This window comes from Podarcis raffonei, chromosome 10, assembly GCF_027172205.1.
Source record: "Podarcis raffonei isolate rPodRaf1 chromosome 10, rPodRaf1.pri, whole genome shotgun sequence".
NCBI lineage: Eukaryota > Metazoa > Chordata > Lepidosauria > Squamata > Lacertidae > Podarcis > Podarcis raffonei.
The window spans coordinates 46,207,206-46,231,481 of NC_070611.1; the positions used below are offsets into that span (position 1 = coordinate 46,207,206).

General features: G+C 41.2%; 1 protein-coding gene across 12 annotated transcripts in view; it reads right to left on the reverse strand.

Annotated features, from left to right (window-relative positions):
- TNRC6B (trinucleotide repeat containing adaptor 6B) overlaps nucleotides 1-24,276 on the reverse strand; it is a 106,239-nt gene that overhangs the window by 64,364 nt on the left and 17,599 nt on the right. For 2 of the 12 annotated variants that reach the window (XM_053406859.1, XM_053406865.1), the window contains one exon: nucleotides 2,384-2,451. The exons of 9 other annotated variants lie outside the window; for them this stretch is intronic. In XM_053406859.1, coding sequence (XP_053262834.1) covers nucleotides 2,384-2,451 — 68 coding nt within the window. Of the gene's footprint in view, nucleotides 1-2,383; nucleotides 2,452-11,636; nucleotides 11,873-24,276 lie in introns of those variants that run through there. One more of the 12 variants, XM_053406863.1, reaches the window with a different exon arrangement.

Consider the following 24,276-nt stretch of genomic DNA (forward strand, 5'->3'; position numbering starts at 1 on the left):
GCATTCCCTTAGAGCCCTAACTAGCAAAGAGCAAAAATATATATATGATTTAATAACCCACTAAAAAACTTTATGTAAACAAATACAGACTTTGTTTCCCCAGGAAGACTTAGTGGACAAATTCTATTAGTCTCAAGCCATCAACATTAGGGTCAGGAAGGAATCTTCCACTCCCAAATCAGAATGCTAGTATTCCTTTAATGCAGCTGTCTTCAGACTTCAGTGCCCAGATGTTGGACTACAACTCCCATCATCCCCAATCATCAGATAAACTGGCTAGGGATTATGGTAGTTGCAGTTCAACAACATCTTGGGCACAAAGGTTGAAGAACCCTCCTGTATTGCACTACTGTCAGGCAATTAACAGTGCTGGATTGGGTCTGAATTCTTTAACGTATATTAATCCAAAAGGTTTGCTTTTTTCATGGGGAAGTAATCTCAGTGATCAAGAAACAACAAAACAGGTTGTCTTTTGCCATCTGAGTTATATTAATGTTTCTTAAAATATCCTGGTTTAAAATAAAACCTAAATTTAAATACAGGCAATAGTAAGGTCTACACGTATTAACTTAAAACAGAATAATGACCATCCAAACAGATTAGGCTAAAGGTGGATATCTGCCTGAGGTTGACTGATACCCTGACCTGGTTCTCATATCGTAGTAAACTATATTTTATAGTTTATTACTATGGCATAATGTGCTAATAAATGTGGCTGCACTTCATTCCTCTCCCTGTCCAGATGGGGAAAAGGCTATGGTCTGGCTTCTCATGTTGGGCTCACTGTGTGGAGAAAACAATAAACCCTAAGCAGAAGTCAAATTTTGTTCTTTGTTTTACCACTCATGGTTTGTTTGGGGGGTTTCTAGCAGCAAGGGAGGAGGGCAGCACCTATTATTTCAGTATCATGCATTAACAACTAAACCACAGGTCACTGGGGATATGCACATGCCTTACTCAGGCGTGTTTCAGCTTTTGAACACTGCTGTAAACCAAATGCAAACCAATGGTTTAATTTATGTGCTACATTTATTATACAAGTTTTCTACTGGATCCAGGCACACATCATCAGCAGTTATGATCGGCTTTCAAGTAAATGATCCTACTTAGTATTATTCCATGGATAGAATCACATTGAAATCCATCTCTTCTTAGATATCTGAGTGGCAAAACAAGATGTATTTAATTGTTACAGTAGCCAGCTAGTATGTATAGTCTTATCAAATGTCTCTTGAATTTAAATATTGTGGTTCTGTGGGTCTGATCTTGTTCTCAGGGAAAGAGAATACCACCTTTTAGTGTTAACGTACATGCAACTACAAAGTAAGTTCTACTCAACACAACAAGATAGCACAAAGTGCCTTTCTGGATTAGGCCAGTATCTAGTCCAGCATCCTGTTTTCAAAGTGGCCAACCAGATGTCCATTGGAATCCCACAAGCATAACCGGAGTGCAACACCACTCTTCCCACTCGTGATTCCCAGCAACAGGCTTTCGGAGGTATACTGCCTCAGATGGTGGAGGAAAAACATAGATATTGTGGCTAGTAGTAGCCAATAGCCTTATTCACCACAATTATCTGATCCTCTTTCAAAGCATTCAGAGTTGGTGGCCATCACTACCTCCTGGGGGAACGAATTCCAGACTGTATTAAAATATTATGTGCTATGTGAAGAAGTACTTTCTCAGACCTTAACATTTCCATTTATGTTATTTTATTAACTTCTCTAAAGAGCCAGGTATGTTACAGCTGTTTAGGGATAGGGTGCTACTGCAACACTTGCAGCTCCCTACTGGAATGTTTTGATGTTCCACTTTTGAATCCATGTATTTTCTTTCTTTCAGGACACAGTGGTACCTCGGGTTAAGAACTTAATTCGCTCTGGAGGTCCGTTCTTAAACTGAAACTGTTCTTAACCTGAAGCACCACTTTAGCTAATGGGGCCTCCCGCTGCGGCTGCGCCGCTGCTGCGCAATTTCTGTTCTCATCCTGAAGCAAAGTTCTTAACCTGAGGTACTATTTCTGGGTTAGTGGAGTCTGTAACCTGAAGCGTATGTAACCTGAGGCGTCTGTAACCCAAGGTACCACTGTACATGCAAAGACAATATATTTTCCTTACAATTTGGTGGTCAGCTACATTCAAGACATGAATCAAGTACTGGGACAACAACTAAAGTGGAAGGGTGTTATTTGGCCATTGATCTTTCTTCTACTCTTCCAAAACAAGAAATAGAGGATTGACAAGAACTTTATTCATCCAGCAAGATCAGACAATTTGCGATCCAATAAACATAGTCCCCATTTAAACCTTTTAGGTCCTTTGTAGTAAAGGTATTTATCAGCGTTTCTTCCAGAGTCTAGCATCTAATCATTGAGCTGTACCTTAGAACATCTTCTTTCCATTCAGTTTTTTGGGGGTATAATTTTTCTAACACTGGGAAGCAGTTTTCCTGAGAAAGTAATTCAAAAATTAATTTCAATATACGAAACATTTACAAAGAAAAAAAGCAAGTAGTTGTTTATTTGTTACAGCTTGAATAGCATTCCAAAACAAGACCAGTGGAAATATATTGTGTGTTAATTCAGGGTAAGCACTGTACAATATGCATTAAACATAAAAGTGCATATTAGTCTTAAAAAGCAGCAAGTGTATGATCAATTAAAATTACAGGGACTAATAACATGCATATCAAGAACATAATATCATTATAGTTTTCCCACTGAAAGTTATTGGTTTATTCTAAAATAATAAAAAACTATCACTTATTTGTTAATCTTATGCCTGCATGAGTGATATGTAGAGGCGCTACTTCTCTCAAAGGAGAAAGTTAAGTATTTACTGCATCCTGCCAGTTAGGAAGTTAGTTTCGTCAACATGTCCCAACAGCTTTTCTATTTGAACCATTGCACAGCAGAGGATGTAAGCTCAATGTCTATTCCTGTTTCCAGGGAAACACTAGACCAAACACATCTTGCCTAGCGCTTGTTTCTGCATAACCAAGCAAGAAAGAAAGGTCCCTATTGTTTGTTCCTTCACACAGATTTATATGGATTTGTTTCAAAAGCTAATATAACAAATCTTTTCCAAAGAAAGTGAACAAAACAATAACCCTAAAAAATCTCAACGTATTAATTCCACTCATTTAGTGTCCCAATCCATGCTCTAATTTTCACATTAGACTACTGTAATATACTCTGCATCAGAGCTTTTCAAACTTTTCATTTTGGTGATACACTTTTAAGACATGCATCATTTTGCAATGCAGTAATTCAGTTTTACTAGCAAACCAAAGGTTAAATAAACCCCTTCTCAGCCCCAAGAGAAGCGTGGGAAGCATTCATACAACACACCTACACACTGCAGCCAAAACACCAACCTGTCGCGATATACAAATAATGTCACAACAGTTTGGAAAGCTCTGCTCTACATGAAGCTGCCTTTCAAAACTGTTTTAAAACTGCAATTAGTTGTGAGTGCAGCAGCTACACTACCAAATAGGACTGGGCATTATGAGTACAGAAAGTGAGATCTCCAACAAAATGTTCTAGCCCCTCTATTCCTCCTCTCACCCAGTTTTCTGCCCTCTTAAAAAAAAATCTAGCTTGCATTTGATAACCATTAAACAATTTCCTCATGAGCCAAGTTTGATAGATAGGCAGAACTGTCAAACACCAGACATCACAATGGCCTGTGTATGGGGTGCTTTAAACCTCCAATAACCAGCTGACTGTCAGTGCTTACAGGAGTTCAAAGCAGCACTTTAAAGCCTTATCACCTGATTGTGAGGGCAACAAAATGCTTGTTAAGGTCCCTGACAGCTCTAATGATCAGCTGCTAATCAATGCTTGCAGACAAGCCTGCACAGTGCTTTGAAGCTGTACCTTCAAGTGTTACTCTGCAAGCCAAGACAATGGGAGCCCTTTCCAGTGTCCAACTATCAGCTGATAATCTGGGCTTCAAAACATCAGCAATCAGCAGATCACTGAACTAGCAAAGAGGTGCACATGGCATTACGCACAGCATTTTGCAGATGCTATCAGTGGTGCCTGCAAACCCTTCTTACAAAAACATGACTTTTCCTGCTCCACATCTGACATCATAAATGGAATCAAGTACAGGGCAGGTAGCTGTGGCTTGGCCCAAAATAGCCTCATAGGCCAAATAAGGAGGGCTGGTTGGCCTAATTAGTTCCCCACTGCTGATCTTGAATTAGTTGTTTACAGCTTATGACCATGGTACTTAAAGGGCTGTCTGTCTGTGTCACTTGTACATTAAGATCTTTCTACTAGGTGCCTTTTGTCTTTTGTAGCTGGCTACCAAGGAAAGGGTCTTCTCTGTGATAGTGCTCCAATTATGAAATATGCTCCCTTGGCATTTCATCTGCTTTGTTGTCATTTTACAGCCTGCCAAAGAATTCCCCACTCCCCACTTTTTAAATTTAAAAACTATTAGCAGGGATTATCTGATAAAATATTACTGTCCCCTCCCTTTACACTCTCTATCCCCACCCCACCCTGACTGAGAAGCATTTGCCTCAAGGCCAACAAATTGCCTTTATTTCAAAACTGCCAGTTTCTGAAGTTGACTTATTTAACAAAGTTTAGTTTTATGTTTAAAAATAGTTCTGTGTCCAGACAACACAAGAAGCTTCAGTTAACCAAAAGCTCAAGCTTCTGAACACCTCCTCAGCCCTGCAGTGAGAGGGGTGACATGTGATAGACTATGTTGACTGCTATTACTTAGCTTTGTTATTCTAATCTAGAAGGCATTTCCTACTGATGTTATCTGTTTGTAAGCCACTTTAAGGATCTTCTTTGCTAAATTGCAAGTTAAAAATGCCAGACTAAATGCATTCACTACATCTTAGCTGGAAATGCTTATGGCCACAATTTCCGAAAGCAACATAATCTTTCTACTCACCACCACAGTCATTTTGCAATTTGTAAATAAACATGGTAGGGCTCTTTAAAGGCACTGAAGGAAGTGTACTTTAGGTAACAGACAGGATAGTTAAGTCCCTGACTATTCTATGAAATGGTCATCTAATCTGCAGAGATAAAGCAGACAGACAGACAGAGGTCACAAGCAGTTTAATATAGCAGGTCGACCCTTTCCTGCAATATTAACCCTATAATCTGCTATGAAGATTAATGTGTGAGCTGGCATAGGAGATTTCCTGCACGCATTTGCATGTGCCCTATTTGTAAGAACTTCGTACGTTTCAAAACACAAAGCACCAAGTAAATTCCTTATTATTTAACAGAAAGATTTATTAGAAGACTATGATGTACTCATGTGTACCCCACATGCAGGGCATAACAGTATTGACGGAGAGCCAGGGCCATGCTGTTAGCCCTGCACATATTACCACTCCATTCTGGAAAAAAATATTATTTTCTTGACAAGAGTGGCAGACTCAATCTGCAAAACAAGGGAAAGAGGACTTGATTATCAAACCAATGTTTCATGCCTTAAACAGAGCAGCAACATGACATCTGTGAATAAGGAGACTATACCAGAAGAGGGTATAGGATATTTATGAATATGGCAGCAGCATATCTTAAAGATGTCTATTAAGTCCCATTTGAGAATGAGGGTTGATTCTACTATTGCCTCCTTAGCAACCACCCATACAGGTAGAGCACTGGGACTAGGAGGAGGATAGGATAGAATTTCAATGGTTGCTATTAAGAACATTTGAAACCACACCCCTCTCATCACTGAGCTTGAGAACAACTATTCAATGAAAGAGAAAGCATATGTAAGTTATTTTTAACTATAGCAATTGAACAATGGAAAAAAGGTCCCTCATACTGTTGGATTTACAGTTCACCCAAGGTTGCCTTAGTCTGGTTTAGTCATGGGAGTAAAAAAGAAGCAATTCTAAAAAAATCCAGAAAGCAGCATATAAAAAAATGAAGAGCAGAAAATTTCAGAATTCATAAAAAAAGTATCCCAAAGCTTTAAACAGATTTAGAATCTGACCTGGAATATTTATTTGCCTTATGTTTAGTGAACAAAAGGTACGTAGCAATTTTTATGCCCTATAAACATCCAACATGTTTTCTTAGTCAAAAGTAGTCAAGACTGTAAAATATGATGAAACAGCCATTGGATCTTTGGATGAAGGGGGATATACAAATTTAACAACAGTAGCAGCAACAACAACAACTCCTCACACTTAATGTAGTTTTGGCCACAATCTTGCAACACACCTCAAAATAAGTTTTACCTGAGCTCAACGGGATTTCCTGCTGAGTAAAGCTGCCTGCATAGAATTACACTCATAGTCTGACCAATTCACTCTTACACTGCAGGATAGAGTGGTAGGAAAAAGCGGCTTTTGCTACCCAAACACCTGATTCACCCAGCCAGCGTAGGAGCAAATTTTTAAATGTTGTTTTATTTTGCTGGTGGTAAACCAGGGGGTCTGCAGGGTAACGCAACAGTAAAAGACGTGTCTTTTGCTATGTTCTATCCCACCAAACACCTGATTCACCCAGCAGCGCAGCGGGGGGGGGGGGGGAATGTGTCTTTTGCTACTGTGTTGCTGGGCAAATCAGGCATTTGGTGGGGGTAGCACTACAGAAAAAGTTGCATGTCTTTTGCTGCTGCTGTGCCCGGCAGACCAGCTGACTGCAACCAGTGGAGATGCTAGGTGCCAAGGGTGGCACCTGGACATCTGCATCCAGACACAAAAGGCTGGTTACCAGTTGCAAAATGTGACTGGCAACTGGCTAATTTCCAACGCTGCTAGGAGCTTGGAGGACAGCGCTTGTACGCCAAGCAGGGAAAGGGCCCAGACACAATACATGTGCCCATACATCTAAAATAGGTCACAATAGGTCCATAACAAGTTGCAAAATGTGCCTAGTCCTTAGGGAGTATTGAATGCTGCAGGGAAAGTAGCAATAAATTGCTCTATAGAAACACCACGACTTAGTAGAAATAGAAGGCACAGACTAGATTATGAAATGTCAGGGATAGGAAGATTTTAAAGCCATGATAGAGAAGGACAAAACCAAGAGATCTGGTGTATTCTGAAAAGCAGTAGTTGTGGAGAATCCACACACCTTTGTTCTTCCAAATTTTTGTGTCAAAGAACATGATGCCAGTCATGAAAAGGTAACAGAGCATTTTCACTATTTAGCACATAAAGCTAAATCCAGTTCACCTTCAATTATGTACTCTCAATGGAACAGCCATCAGAGCAAAAAGAAAAAGAAAAGCCAATTCTCCCAAGGATGATCGTTTAATGGTTATTAATCAACTCTTCCAACAGGATTCATAGTATTATTCAATATAGCACCAAAACACACACCAGTTTATATTTCAATTGCTTAATGTTGAATACTACTCCCATTATACATTTCTATAGGGTACATTCCAGTGGGAGTACAGAATGAAGTTTTCAATTTCGTATCCTTTTTCATGTTGGAAAGTTGCATCCAATCAACCCAGCTGAAAACAAGGAGATGAACTAATAGGATGAGGGGAAGTCAAAGACCAATGAATACATTGTCTGCTATAAATATAGATGAACAGTTTTAATTGAGACTAAACTTTAAAATGCATTTAAATTTAAAAATAAACAAGGTGTGCAATGAAATCTTAATTCAATATAAAGCAAAACATGTTAAAGCCTACACACTGATTAAGATCTAAATTCTGCTCTCTGACAAAACATAATAAAATACTTCTGTGGTTTAGTAAACCTCTCTCTCTCTCATTACATATGAACCAGGAAACTGTATTTTAAACTTGGACTTCAAACCAAGCTCTAAAACCAGACCCCATTTGTAGTTCAAGATTAATTCAGGTTCCCAGTTCATAAGCAATGGGAAAGTATGGCTTAACTAACCCCAAAGTCCCATTACAGATCACAAAGCAAAGGCAGGAGAATGTGGGCACATTTGTCCACAGTCTAATAACACAAGGATTTGGGCTATAGCCTCTTAAAACTCAGTTACCGGTTGCTTTGCACTATAGGGCAATGGTTTTCAACCAGTGTGCCGTGGCACCCTGGGGTGCCTTGAATGATGGTCAGCAGTGTTAGAAACTGGGATAGAACAGCTAGGAGCCAAATGACTTCTGGGACCTGGGTTGTGGGAGGGGAGGGGAGGGGAGAGGAGAGGAGGCAACACTTTTTATTTATTATTTTGATAAGCATGAATTAATGGCACCCAGACTTTCTGAGGTGCTTGGAGAATCTTTAAGTGCAAAAATGTGCTTGGCGCCCTGCTAATTTTGAATCCTGATGGTTAGGGGTGCTGCGGGCAACACTGGCCACTGTCCCTCTTTCCTTACCTCCCTCCTCTGATGCCCACTTGCGTCTCTGCCTCCAAAGGCTTGCACAGCTGTTTATTGCAGCAGCCCTGGCCATAACCTCCGCAGGTGAATGGTACCTCTCTTTGGGGTGGGGGTGGGGGGCAGCTCAGAGACCAGGGCAGCAGCAATGGCTGCCCAGAGGACTCCCAAGGAGAGGGGAGAGGAGGCTGGGGGAACACTCCACAAAGGGAGTGTGTTCAAAAAAAGGGTTGAGAGACCAGGCAAGCGGTGACATAACTGGGCTCCTGAGCCCCACAGGGGTGCCACAGAAAGATGTAGTTGGTTAAGGGAGCCATGGACTCAAAAATGTTGAAAACCTCTGCTATGAGGAGGAATGTTCAACTGAAGTGAAACATGATCAAGACAGTAAGTCAGAAGTCACTAAGCTTTTTGATTCCATTTGCAATCAGAAGAAACAGTTGTAGGTACCAACCAGCTCCTTTGAAATCTAATTTCAGGGGGGGACCCCTGTAGGCACCAGAGGAAGTCTCTGGGGTGCATATGCATCTGCAGGTACCATGTTGTTGGCCCCTGTATTTATTACAGGGCGTTTCCTATCAGACGAACAGCCACCTACTGAGTCCATATAAGTGATAAGTGGAAATGTGGTTGAAATGGGTGAACTGGAAAAGAACGGCAGCCATAGTAATAGCTAAAAGGTATCTCCCATGTTAGGGACGCAGGTGGCGCTGTGGGTTAAACCACAGAGCCTAGGACAGTTCGAATCCCTGTTGCTCAGTCCCTGCTCAGTCCCTGCTGCTGCCAACCTAGCAGTTCGAAAGCACGTCAAAGTGCAAGTAGATAAATAGGTACCGCTCTGGCGGGAAGGTAAACAGCATTTCCGTGTGCTGCTCTGGTTCTCCAGAAGCGGCTTAGTCATGCTGGCCACATGACCTGGAAGCTGTACACCGGCTCCCTCGGCCAATAAAGTGAGATGAGCGCCGCAACCCCAGAGTCAGTCACGACTGGACCTAATGGTCAGGGGTCCTTTATCTCCCATGTTCAGGGGCAGTACATAACAGAATGCCAATTGTGGGGGTAGCTGACAGCAGGAGAGCTATTGCTTTAACGCCATGTTTATGGTCTTCCCAACACATTAGACTAGACAGGCCTCTGGACTGAATAAGCAGGGCTATGTTCTTATTCTGTACTCCTGTTTTCTGCCCTTCACTACAAGAACTTAGCAAAATACTACGATATGAATATTTACCATTAACCAGATAGCATGTACAGCTAACCTTCCATCTCATTAAGAAATACATTGCCCGGTAAGCACTAGCCATTGCATGTCGAATGTTCTAAACACCTAGGGCCTTACACATGTTTATTCAGAATTCCATGTCCATATGTTTGCTCCTTCTATCCAAGGAAGTGATCCACACACAGACAAAGATACCGGTCCTCATTTCCTAAGCAAACATCATTCTCACTGCATGTGGATGCATGACCAGAGATTTTAGATTGTGCTCTTAGACTGTATAAACTCTTTGTTTTCTTGCAATTTACTTGTAATAGTAACCAGCATATTTGTTTAGAAAATGTGAATTTCAAAATGGTAGAGTCTTCTTTTCTAGATGATTTAAATTCAGTCACCTTAGCCATAGCTTTCTGCACCCCTCTCCCAGGAAACAGTTCATATTAACCAAGTCTGTACGATGGCCTTCATGGCTCAAACAGTATCCATCATCTTTGCTGACTTCTAAAGACAGTGTTTCTTTTTCTTTTTAAATGGTTAATTCTATGCCCTTCTCTACATGATACAGAAATATGTGACACAGAAGCATGCCAGCTGCAATGCATACTTAATCAAGTTAACCCTCAAAACTGAGCCAAGGTTACTTTGTCTTAAGTAGGTCACCCACTTGCATACATGTGTGCACGCACACACAAGTACATAACAAGCTCAAGGAGGGAACAGACTCTCAACAGAACTAGGCTTGAAACAACATTGCTTAAAATACTGATAATTGTGTCATTAAGCTGTGTAAACTGGTTAAAAAACTGTTGAGATGCTTCAAGTTTTACTTGACTTGTGCTGTGTGCTGCAAGAAACATATTAAGTCAGTGAGGGCCATAAAGTCAGCTAAATGTTCTTGTAATTTATCAATTACAGAACTGAAATTCAGACTAGCTCCATCCTCTTGCTATAGAAATAAACATAATACAAACAGAACACAAGGCCTTTCAGGAAGAGGGAGAAAATACATGACAATCAAAATTCACATTGTCCTATTCAATTCTACCCCACAGAGAGGTGCATTACATCACATTCACACAATGCAGGGGGAAGGGCTTGCCCACAGAAAGCAAGATTTACAATGATCCCCCATTGCTGAACTGCTTCCTTTGGAGAGATGTGAAACACAGGGCTTAGTTTTAAAGGGAAAGAATTTTAAATCCATGTAATATACTGTATCATCTTTATTCTTCTCATGAGTTCTCATTTCAAACACATTAAATATGTAAAATCAAAGTACTTATTTCACATTCCACTGTTGTTTTTTTAAAAATATTGGTGCCAACATTGCCAGATTTAAAACTTCCAGAAAAAAGAGGGGAAAGCCGCTAAAAGGATTCTAAAGCAGGAGACCATTTTCTCAACTGACATTAACTAGTAAGATTGCCTCTTCTGAACTCTACATGCTATGTTTACAGAGCGCGACCATCTAGTTCCAATTGCAATCCAAATAAAATGCATCGGGTTGCAACGGAAAAGGGGGAGGGGATGCAGTCACATTGGGGGAGGGGGTGCACCCGCACGCAATAGAATGTGCACTCCTATACATTATGCATGGTAGATTTTGAACGTAGGCATCTTCAAAAATCTCAAACTGCTTCAATACTAATTCGAAAGCCGTGTTTTAAAGAAACGTGCAAACATTGCTGTATTATTTTTGCCCTCTGAATCTCTTAAGAACTATAGGTTTATATAATATGCCAATCCTAGCAACAAGAATGCAAGACGATTTAATTTATGCTAATTTTTGCAGCAGATTTACAAGCCTCAAGTGTGTGTAGACGGCACTCTGAGAACCTTATGAAAAGAAAAGATTTAACACATAAAGCTGGTTTCTATGCAAAGGTATTTTAAACGCATTTAAAACCTCCCAAAATATGCCACGTATTTCTTTTAGATTTTTCTTTAAATCCTGGCAACTGCACTTGATCTAAGATCAAAGCGATTCACAGACGCTTACGCGAGACAAACGTCGTGCTGCAATTATCAGACGAAACCGTCAAACTAAACGCACCCCCTAAAAAAGAAAAAATCAATACGCGACAAAGAAAGATAGAACTACTACTAACCTCATAAAGTGCAACAGTGCTTAAATCCAGCAAGTTGAGGCATACAGGGTAAAAATGGAAGTTAAGAGATCTTAAAAATGATTTTGCTATATTTCTATGATTTCAATTTGAAATGTTCAAAAGCCAGCAGAGACTCCGTCGGCCATCTTGGCTTGAACTCCCTCTCTCCCTCGCTCGCGCGCGCGCGCACACAACACACTCCCTCTTCCTCGCTCTCCCCCTCCGTCTCTATAAAGGAAGCAGCTTTTTGTGACCTTCAAATAGAGGCAGGCCATGTGACTCGCGCACGCTGTCAATCAGGAAGGAGGGTGGAAAGCTAGAATCTTAAAGGAAACGCAGTTCTTTCATTCTCTCGCGCGCTCCCGTTTGTGAAAGCTGCAACAGCGCACGTTTTCTACTATTCCTCAAGTGTATAATCAACAGTATTACACATTCTAAAATAATAATCCCGTAAAAAGCTGCAGTCCTTGTCGTCCGCCGTCTAGGACACATCGGAGGATGGATAGACAGACATCATTTTAAGCTTCTCAATTTCACTTTGCATTTCTCACCAATGCTTACCAACACCCAAAAATATATAAATCCACACGATTACTGTATTAACTGGTAACAGCAATACCACCCCAAATAACATTGTTACTGTTATAATTTGTACCCCATCACTTCTGTCAGCTGCTCAATCAATAAAGGCAACAAACTCTGCGTGGTTAATAACTAAAAATCCAGCTTTTCAAACAAACTCAAAGAGTTACTCTTTGCAATTTAAAATTACCAACACTTTTATCAAAATCACTCTTCAATATTCAGATTCCAAATGTACGGAAAAAGGGATCAGATACTTTATGGCACTGCGATACAAGTCCTGTGACTGCAATATTATTCAATGTAGTCCTTACTCATTTGTATTATTATAATTTAGCATATTCAGTAACTACTTCTATATGAAGGCACACTATACTGCAAAATTTTATACAGTGCTGCACAAAATGGCTTAAATTGTGTCCTTTACTAATATAGTCTAAGAAGACATTTTGGCAAGGAAGTGGCATATATACATGAATGGACATACATTTTATCGATTGTTCAGTAGCCTTTACACTTACTGCTATTACCAACCATAAAGGCTGAATATTCTATAGTCCATTTCAGTGCACAAAATACTTTTTTGAAATACTCATTAGTCATCACAACTCCCCTGTGATAGGCTAGGCTGAAATATAGTGACTTGCCAGAAGCCACTAGTGAGCTGCATGGTGGAATGAGTCTATGTTTCAAGTCAAAAGCAAGCTCTACATAACATGAGATAATTAATGGAACGCAGCCTTCAGTATAAATATTTCTAGAGTGGTTTACAAAATTATAAATGAAAACTGTGAAGTCATAATACAAAATATAAAATCAAACTTAAACTATCTCAAAAGTTAGAAGCCTGGGAAAATGTGACTCTTTAATCAGACACTCAAATGACAGAGTGGGTGTCCAGCAAGCTTCCCTGGGGGGAAAGAGCATAAGAAGAGCCCTGCTGGATCAGGCCAAAGGCCCCTCTAGTTCAGCACTTTGTTCCCAGTGCACAGCCAGATGCCCACAGGAAGACTGCATGCGTGTCTTGAGGGTAACAGCAGTCCTTCCACCCATTGCAATTTCCAGCAAGTAGTATTCAGAGATAAGAGTACAGTACTACAAGCAGAGGATCTCAAATGTGAAGGTCCTGTCCCATGTTTAGGAAAGGAATAGAAGATGCAATTGCCAATATGACAATGCCAGTATACAAATTTTTGGTGTGACTGCATCTGGAATGCTGTGTGCAGGTCCAGCCACCTTGCCTCAAAAAGGATATTCAGAGATGGAAAAGGGTAACAAAAATGATCAAGGGGGTGCAGCAACTCCCATATCAGTACAGGCTGCAGTGTTGGGACTTTTAGTTTAGAGAAAATGTGACATGACAGAAGTTTATAAAATTATGCATTGCATGAAAGAAACAGAGAAAAGTTTTCTCCCTCTAACACTAGAAATGAGGGACATCAATAACGCTGAACATTGGAAGATTCAGGAAAGGTGAAAGAACTTCTTCATGCAGCATATAGTTACCATGCGTAGGCAAACTAAGGCCTGGGGGCTGGATCCGGCCAATTCGCCTTCTAAATCCGGCCCGCGGATGGTCCGGGAATCCACGTGTTTTTACATGAGAAGAATGTATCTTTTTATTTAACATGCATCTCTGGGTTATTTGGGGGGGGGGTTGTCTGGTGTTTTTACATGAGTAGAATGTGTGCTTTTATTTAGAATGCATCTCTGGGTTATTTGTAGGGCATAGGAATTTGTTTATTCCCCCCAAAAAATATAGTCTGGCCCCCCAGAAGGTCTGAGGGACAGTGGACCAGCGCCCTGCTGAATAAGTTTCCTGACCCTTGAGTTAAACTATGGAACTTGCATCTACAGGAGGCAGTGAAAGCCATCAACTTGGATGGCTTTAAAAGAGGGTTAGACAAATTTATGGAATAAAAAATTAATAGCCATGAAGGCTACATTCTCTCCATGATATGGTGGACCAAATGAACATGGACTAGAAGATTTAGTTTCAAATCCCTTTTCAGCCATGAAACTCAGGACTACCTCTCCCCCTGGCCCTATGACAAACAGGAAGGCACTAACAACAGGAAGTAATAGGGAGGAGACTTCCATGTGCACAGGAAAGCAGTAAGCCCAAAAAGTTTAAGCGTAAACCTTGCTTTGGAGGCACTCCTGAATAACAGTTATCAACCTAGTTTGTAAACCACTGTTGCCACAATAGTGCAAGCTGCAACAATGGTTTACAGAAAAAGTTGAGAATTATTATGAAATACGTTTGCCCTAACACATTTTTAACTGTGCTCCTGAAGGTCTCCTCCCTATCTCTTCCAGACAGTATCTGAAGCCTATTCCATTCCACAGGACTTTTGTATGGTGTGTGTGAAAGCTCTATTAGTAAATAGCAAAAACGTAATGCACCACACATACCTGCAAATGCTTCTAAATTTGCACCATGTCCAGAAATTGACAACTACTTCAAAGTGTGAAATAGTTCATTAACAATCCTGTTCCATAAAAAAAACCTTTCTTAGCTCCAGAAGGATAACACATTTTCTGTATTGTTTTTTAAAACCTACCTTGAGGAAATGCTTTCCACTCCCCTTACTCCAAAATAGTGGTTGGTCTGTTTGAAGACCAATTGGGAAAAATACAAATGCAACATTAGAACCAATTTAAATAAGCAGTGAGCAAGCTTTCCACTTCATCAGAACTCTTTTTCAGGCTGTATAAATTAAAGATAATTGTTACTTGTCATTTAAAAATCAACTCAATGTACTAAATTAAACTTGTAGGAGATGCAGGGGAGGAAGTTGTTGCAAGATACTTTCTACCCCAGGAGCTTAGGGCATTAAAGATGAAAGCCAGCACTTTGAAATGTGCCAGGACAACTAGAAATGTATTACCGTATTTTGCGCCCCATAGGACGCACCGGCCCATAGGACGCATCTAGTTTTTTGGGGGGGAAATAAAGGGGGGGAAATAAAGGGGGGAAATTATTTCCCCCCCAGGTGCGGGGCTGGAAGAACCAGGTCGGGGAACAGCAGGAAGGCGCGCTCCGCCTCCCCGCTGTCCCCCGAGCTTGTGGGGCTGGCGATGGGGAGAAGTGCGCTGAGCCAGGACTGCAGGCAGCTCTGCGCGGCCATCAGGAGCCGGTCTCCTGAGGGTTGCGCAGAGCTTCCTGAAGCCTGGAGAGCGAGAGGGGTCAGTGCGCACCGACCCCTCTCGCTCTCCAGGCTTCAGCGAAAGCCTGCATTCGCCCCATAGGACGCACACACATTTCCCCTTCATTTTTGGAGGGGAAAAAGTGCGTCCTATAGGGCGAAAAATACGGTAATATGTTTCCAGCAACGTATCACAGTTAGCAGGTCTATTGTCAAGTTCTATGTCATCTGAACCTTCAACAGGCTCCAAAGCAAAAATATGCAGCATATCATTATCAATCTGAAGAAGCCTGTTCCTCCAAATGCTTTGCACTACAGTCCCCATGATCTCTATGCTAGTTGAGGCTACTTTGAGATAAGGCCACAAAGATGAAGCATATAGATTAAATATGGATCTGGATCTGTTGTACTACAACACCCCAAAAGACTACAGGCTATTTGTAGAGAAGGCTATTAAATACCTTTTATATATTAAAAACATAAAATACAGTAGTAATCTAGCTCAGCCCAGTCAAGAGGCACATAAAAATCTGAACCTGGCTAGACCAAAAAGAAAGGTCTCACCACTTATTAGGGCAACAGAGTGATTCCTACAGATATATACACCCAACCCTAAACTGCAAAAGCTAAATAACAAACGGTGGCAAACTGCCACAGCACCACCAGCAGGATGGGCAGGGATCACTGTGGTGTCAGCCCAGCATGGGAAACTGTAAGTGTTGCTGCTTTGGAGCTTTCTTTCACTATATGTTTTTAACAGGGACCATTTCACTTTTCATACTGTAGTTCCTCCAAGTTTAGAAAAATAAATGCATTTTCACCCTCTAAAAAGTCTTCCCTCTCCGACATCTTTCTATCTTTCTTTCTATGTATGTATACATGTATGTATGTACATACAAAAAGCAACCTACAAAGTGAGAATACACAACAATGTACTAGGCACCAATAAATAAGGCACCAATAAATACAATGCCAAAACAGCCACAGAATCTTGAAGAAACATATCAGAATACAAGAGAAGATTTCAAAGGTTGTGACCCAAAATAAAATAAAGCAAATATATCTATGAAGGGATCTCCAAAGTGTGGGTACTGTTACAAGAAACAGTTTAAATTAAAGTGTAGCTGGCAATTAGCTTATCTTATGTGAGAATGGCAGGGGAGGGAGGAGACAAGGAACAGCAAAGGAAAGATGAAACCATCACATTTTTACAGAAACTGAAAACAAATGTTTAGTTATTGGTTGGTGTGGGCAGCATATAAACACAGAATGCTCCTCTATGAGTCAGTTTCCATGGATTTTGGCTTGGGTTGTAACTGTGTAGGCCAAGCTTGCTACTTATGAGTAAACAGTACGGTATGCAGACCTTTACAACTAAACTCTGCCTCATCATTTATATGATGCACTTACACTGTGGGTTGTTCACACACAATTCCACATTTCAGGACAAAAAGGAACACTTGTCCACTACAAGAACTACAATAGTTGCATGATATTTGCTTTCACACAAAAAAGCAGCTCTGTGATGAAAGTGGCTATGCAAATAAAGCATCTGTTTTAGTTTGTGTATTATTATCTGCTCCTTCTAGAAAGTCTAATCAGCATCAGAATCCTGAGCAGGCCTAAAGCAACTGAGCCAGAGGAGCTTTGCAACTAGACTATTGGTTATGAGTATCGGAGCAATGTCAAACTTAGCAAGTTTAAAGATCATTACATGTGCCCTAAACAGTCAAAATTCAATCAATGGATATTCAGATTTTGATTATGAAAAAGTACTGGGGTACTTAGTTCATGCAGACAAACCTTCACATACAATAATCGATGAAAGTGAGATAGAGAGAGAGAGATGCCTTCCTTCTACGCTAGCCACAGTTTTGGGAATCCTTATTAAAAATACCATAAAAACAAACAGAACGTGTCCCAGGTATAGCAAACACCACTGCAAGTTTAGATAACTAGGGACATTAAATCTGGTTTATCATCTGTAATAACTATAAACAAAAAAACTCACTAATAAATGATAAACCAATTTTTATCAATTTGTATATGCAAGCTCTGAACTTTATCAGAAATAAATTATATATGGAAGCTAAGAATGTATGGTATTTTACCGCTGTAAACCACTGATGGCTCCAAACAATGGGAGCTTGAATTTTACAAAAAAAAGTTATTTCTTAAAAACTAGAGCCTCTTTTCAAGTTTAAACACACAATCCTTCCTAGCATTGGGATTGGAATCATTTTGTAGCCATTTGGAAGTTCTTAGATCTACCCCCACCCACCTCAAAACAGCAACTACTACCTGAAGACCTATTTTTAATTAACTGAAACAACTTCATATATCTTGGAACTATTCATCCTAAACCTCTTGAACTGATGACTCATTGCATGAAGCTTTGATTCCAAATACGAGGCAATTATCTAGTAGTCATCAGCTGGCAGTAACCAACTCAAGAGTATGGTACATAGAGGAACAGAATGAATAAGGGTCAGAGAGGAATAGAATGGTTAAAAACAGAACAGAACTACCTATTTTAGTCGGACACGACGAAACGACTAAACAACAACAACAACTGGGGAAAATCCAAGGCTCTTTCCTGCAGCACTTCTGATTTTGTTAGCCGTATATGACTCAAAAGGAAAAGCACATTGCAGCTCAATATGTCTACAGTGGTACCTCGGGTTAAGTACTTAATTCGTTCTGGAGGTCCGTTCTTAACCTGAAGCTGTTCTTAACCTGAAGCACCACTTTAGCTAATGGGGCCTCCTGCTGCCGCCAGAGCGCGATTTCTGTTCTCATCCTGAAGCAAAGTTCTTAACCCGAGGTACTATTTCTGGGTTAGTGGAGTCTAACCTGAAGCGTATGTAACCCAAGGTACCACTGTAATGCCTTAGTAAGCACTACACCAGAGAAGTGAGAATGAAAGTACGGGCATCTGTATGTGCGTGAGTGAAAGGGGTGCGTGCATGCTTGCATGAGTGAACTTTGGTTAAGTTGAGGGAAGTACATCACATCAGTGCCAGCCAAACTAGATCATTCCTCTTCCATTAGAACATTCTAACCAGACTGTACATCTACAGTATTTTTTGCCCTATAAGACGCACTTTTTCCCCTCCAAAAATGAAGGGAAAATGTGTGTGCGTCTTATGGGGCGAATGCAGGCTCCTTGGCTTCAGCGATAGCAACGCGAAGCCTCCGAAGCCTGCGCTCCGGAGGCTTTGCGTTGCTTCCGCTGAAGCCAGGAGAGTCTGCTCTTTGAGGCTGGCGGTGAGGGAAAGCAGCGCCTCCTCCATCGCCAGCCCCAGAGGATGGGGGGCAGCGGGAAGGCGCGCGACGCCTTCCGGCTACTCTCCGACCCGGCTTTGAGGCTGGCGGTGGGGAAAGCAGCGCTTCCCCCATGGCCAGCCCCAGAGGATGGGGGGCAGCGGGAAGCCGCGTGACGCCTTCCCGCTACTCTCCAACCCGGGTTGGAGGCTGGCGGTGGGGAAAGCAGCGCTTCCCCCATCGCCAGCCCCAGAGATTGGGGGGCAGCGGGAAGGCGAGCGACGCCTTCCTGCTACTCTCCAACCCGGGTTGGAGGCTGGCGGTGGGGAAAGCAGCGCTTCCCCCATCGCCTGCCCCAGAGATTGGGGGGCAGCGGGAAGGGGAGCAACGCTTTCCCGCTACTCTCCAACCCTCCTGTGGGCTTTTGTGGGAGATGGGGGAATTCCCCCACCTCCCGCAAAAGCAGGCAAAAGCCGCGCGCTCTTTAAAGGGGCTCTGCAGCTTCTGCTGGCTTTTCTAGGAGGTGGGGGAATTTCCCCACCTCGTAGAAAAGCCCGCAGGAGCCGCGCACACTTTGAAGAGCGCACCGCTCTTGGGGGCTTTTCCCCGAGGAGGGAGAAGGGACTGACTGGCCGTTTCAGTCCCTTCTCCCTCCTGGTCGAAAAGCCCGTAGGAGTCGCGCACGGCTCCTGTGGGCTTTTGCGGGAGGTGGGGGAATTCCGCCACCTCCCGCAAAAGCAGGGAGAAGGTCTTTGAGTAGCGCACAGGCTGCGTGCAGCCTGTCCGCTGCTCCCAGAGCTGCGGGGAGGAAATCATATTTTCCCCCTTGATTTCCCCCCCTGAAAACTAGGTGCGTCCTATGGGCCGGTGCGTCCAATAGGGCGAAAAATACGGTACATCTACATCATCATCATCATCCAAAACCTTGGCTCTTTCACTCATTATATCAACAACACACATTACCCCTCCCCCAAAAAGGGATAACAAGAATTACTTAGGAGTTCCCTGCAGCATGGACATGTTATCATGTTTTGCACAAAAAAACATTTTAGTATTCAATTCAAGGACATGATAAAAGCAATGCATGGGTGTGCTACATTAATTGTTTTCACAAGATACCATTGCAAGCCCCCAATTTTGTTTTCATTTGTTTTAGCTACACTAGCCTTCTAAATAACCAGACATTTACACACAAATCCTTACTAATATAGTGTGGCATGGCAGTTACCAGGTCACTTGACAGTGCACTGAGGTATCACAGCTGATTAATGAGCTTCCTTATAATAGTTACTGTTTATGTGATGTTTCTCTTGCCTCCATTGAGACAGAAGGAATAACCACCTGCGTGAACCTATATAAAAAGGTCTGGACATCATGAATCCTATTTTTTCTTCTGCTTCAAAAGCTCATGAAGGGACTATTTTAGTAAATGACTGTTGCCGCTTCTAGATAAAGGGGCTATCATTTGAGTGCCTACTTCATTTGTACAGTCACAATCAAGAGCTTGTATTTACACATTTACTTCAAAAGCAAATGCTTTGATGGGAAATGAAATTTCAGGTAAAATACAGTACTCTTTCTGCATGACGTGGAAAAGCTCAAAAGCAGTATTAATTAATAATAATAATAATAATAATAATAATAATAATAATAATAATAATATACCCCACCCATCTGGCTGGGTTTCCCCAGTATCTGAAGGGAGCCCTGTATAGGGAAGCTTTTTAAGGTTAAATGTTTTATTATGCTTTTATATATGTTGGAAGCCACCCAGAGTAACCCAGTCAACCCAGTATGTTGGAAGCCACCCAGGGTACAAATAAATTATTATTATTATTGTCTTTTATTCTTTAAAAAAATACCAAGAGAAATCAGTCCAATAATTGCCCACAAAGACTACCTCCACGCTGTGCTGTTATTCTACTTACCTCAAAGCTCAGTATGATACAGAATGCAGTTCCACACAGAGACAAATCATGGGTCAGCATGTGATGACCTCAACATTTTCCTGCACTGTATCACTTCAGCTGTGGGACAAGGAAGTCCTAGGTACTAATCAGTCTAACCTTATAACTCACATGACAGCTTTGAGCAAGTTAGTAAGATGTTGCTGGATGCTACTCCCCACACATGCATGCAGTTCACATGCTTCCTCGCTCAGTTCCCTCACAACATGTAGAAGTGAACATCAAAACCATAGCCATTGCACAGAGGTCACTCCTAACCCTGAATACTGAAACCATTGTTTCCCCAGCAGAGGAAATCAAACATCTAAACAGCTTTGTTCAGTGGCCTAATTTATATAAAAGGATTGTTAATTTCACTGTCATTAAAGAGTTCATTATACAAAATAAACCACAGTCTTATAGAAATGATTAACAGTGCAGACCCCAGCTTCTCCTAATCCAAACTTAAAACCCATCTTCCAATGCAACCCATATATATATATATATATATATAAATTTTAAAAACCCTTGTAATTTTAAGAGTAAAAATCTTGATTTAGGGCTATCATCTTTGCTCATGTTCTTTTTTTCTTTTTGCAAGAAGGAGGAATAAGAATTGAGGAAACAAAAATAGTAATGCAACTGCTGATGCAACTTAATTCAGTCACCAAGACTCAGAAATGAAGAGAAATCCTCCAGTTCAAAACTAATGACATAACCAGCTTTCTCCCAATCTGATGCCTTTCAAGTGGTAGGACGCCCAACTCCTATCAGACACAGCCAGCATGGCCAATGGTCATGATAGGAGCTGTAGTCTAAAACATATGAAGAGCACAAGGATGGGGAAAGGCTGATGGAGGCCATGTGTACTCAAGTCTCCGCATTGCCTCATTATACAATTCCAGGTGCTATTTTAAACTATGACTATGAAAGTAGGAGAGATAGAAAATTATGAAAGGCTACGTTAGATAGTCATGTACATCCTAAGAATTACATTTATTAACTCTCCTGAAACCTTAAAAAAGCACATTCGTGTTATTCCTGCACAACTTTAGACTGCTGCAACGTAAGAGTGGAATCCACTGCAGACATCCAAACAAATTTAAGGGCATTTTTAAACAGGCGTGTATTTTACTATTTTCTGCCAAATTTGTAATGAGTGCTCTATGTCCCATCCAGAAGTTCCTGCTCCTTAGACTTTATCCAAAAAAACAGAACAACTGTCATACTTTAATGGCAAATAGTAAAAAAAACCACTGCTATCAGCAAAAAGTAGGAGACCTTAAAAGATAAAGTTACACATACTAGTTGAAGTTTTGTCTATTATAAAATATCCTCAATTTCAAAGCCCTAGGGTTTCTGAGAGTGCAATTCCACAGCCCCTGGGAGCCACAGGATATTGTATTGCACCAAGGAGGACCACTCTTGGAGGACCACTCTTGGGAGTCTCTTAGTGAGACTGTGGAAACTCTGCAGCCAGCACACAACAGCAGTAAAAGGGAAAGGGTGTCTGTATGGGAAGCCCTCCCACCCCCCAACACACCCCTGGGATGGAAAAGCATGCCAGTCCTAAAGCTGGTTGGTGTCCTTGTTTTCCCTCCATCTTCCCACAACTTCTGTGCTAGCCAAAGATCAGTAGGCCTTTGGATTATCTTCTACCACAGATTCTTCCTTCCCTGGCACCAGTAGATTTTTTTTTTTGTCATGAGTAGAAGTAGCCCAAAACAGAGTTCTCTTAAAACAAAAAAATAAAAATGCAGGAGATACAGAAGTCTTAAGCAAATCAGGAGTATGGATTCAACGCTTTCATACCCAGCTCTTTTTCCAGTACCCACACAGTTCTTAACTAGTGAAATTGTGTGTGTATAATAATATAATAATATAATATAATAATATAATATAATATAATATCACCATGAATAGCAGCATGTATTTTACTGAAGCTGCTGGAAAATATAGGGAAAAAGTAGAACTGCAGATAGCATTGTTTGGAAATGTATCAGAAAACTGTAACACCACAAGAAGCAAATATTGTATTGAGTCTGGTTTCAATTTCAGCAGTGTGTAGGAAATCATAGGTTTCAGTCGTATTACCATGAGAGAAGAGGATATTCTTTTAAAAATGTTTAAATGAATTGAATACATTTTAATCATTAAATAGAGCTGGTGAGATAAATAGAGATAACCTTTTCCACTGCCCATGCCTGCTAGTGCTGGCAGGAGTTGGAGCCCAACAGGTTCCCTTATCCCTGAGCTAGACCCACCTCACTGCTGGTGCAAAGCCCCAGAGAAGCTGTCCATGAGGGAATGTGGTCCTCTGACTGGAACAGGTTACCCATCCATAAGCATATAAAAGAATATGTTTATTACCTGTAAACCCACCCTCTCTTCTGGGGTGAGAATCAGTAATACTGAAGAACATTCAAAGTGTAGTAGAGGAGGGATAGAACAGAGATAGAACAGTGAATATCATACAAGAATGGGGGGGGGAACACTGAGAGGGAAAAGGGCAGCTGTGCACTGTTGGGAGGGGTAGAGTGCAGAGACAAGGACGTTGGACAGCTCAAAGGGTTGAGGGCTAGAAAGTTCAATCTGCATGCGTACGAGGGAGGAAAAAGAAGACAGGGTACAGAAGTTGAGTAGCTGGAAGGGGACAGAAGACTGTGTGGAATGAGAACTAGGAATCTAAGAACAATGGGTGGAGGAATAAAAGGCTAATGCATCCATCAATGCAACCACATACCTTCTTGTGGTACTGAGCATGTAAACAATTTTCTCCTGCAGAAACTGTAAAATCAGAGCGCACTGCCAAAAATAATTCACTATGCTACCATACTGGAATACATGTTAACGTCTGGGCATATTAGAAGTGAAAAATCCAAATTTACCTTTGAAAGGTAAGGCCCACATTTGAAAAAAGGATACTTTCTAAGATAAACATCATAAACTTAATAAAGTTTATTAATAAACTTAATAAACATCATAAACTTCATATTGGAGATATGAAAGGAACATTTCGTACAAAGATTTCCATAATAAAGGACAAAAGTGAAAAGGACCTAACAGAAGCAGAAGACATCAAGAAGAGGTGGCAAGAATACACAGAGGAATTATACCAGAAAGAAATGGATGTCTCGATTACCCCAGGTAGCGTAGTTGCTGACCTTCAGCCAGACATCCTGGAGAGTGAAGTCAAATGGGCCTTAGAAAGCACTGCAAATAACAAGGCCAGTGGAAGTGATGGTATTCCAGCTGAACTATTTAAAATTTTAAAAGATGATGCTGTTAAGGTGCTACACTCAATATGCCAGCAAGTTTGGAAAACTCAGCAGTGGCCAGAAGATTGGAGAAGATCAGTCTACATCCCAGTCCCAAAGAAGGGCAGTGCCAAAGAGTGCTCCAACTACCGCACAATTGCACTCATTTCACACGCTAGCAAGGTTATGCTTAAAATTCTACAAGGAAGGCTCAAGCAGTATGTAGACCGAGAACTCCCAGAAGTGCAAGCTGGATTTAGAAGAGGCAGAGGAACCAGAGACCAAATTGCAAACATGCGCTGGATTATGGAGAAAGCTAGAGAGTTCCAGAAAGACATCTACTTCTGCTTCATTGACTATGCAAAAGCCTTTGACTGTGTCGACCACGGCAAACTATGGCAAGTTCTTAAAGAAATGGGAGTGCCTGATCACCTCAGCTGTC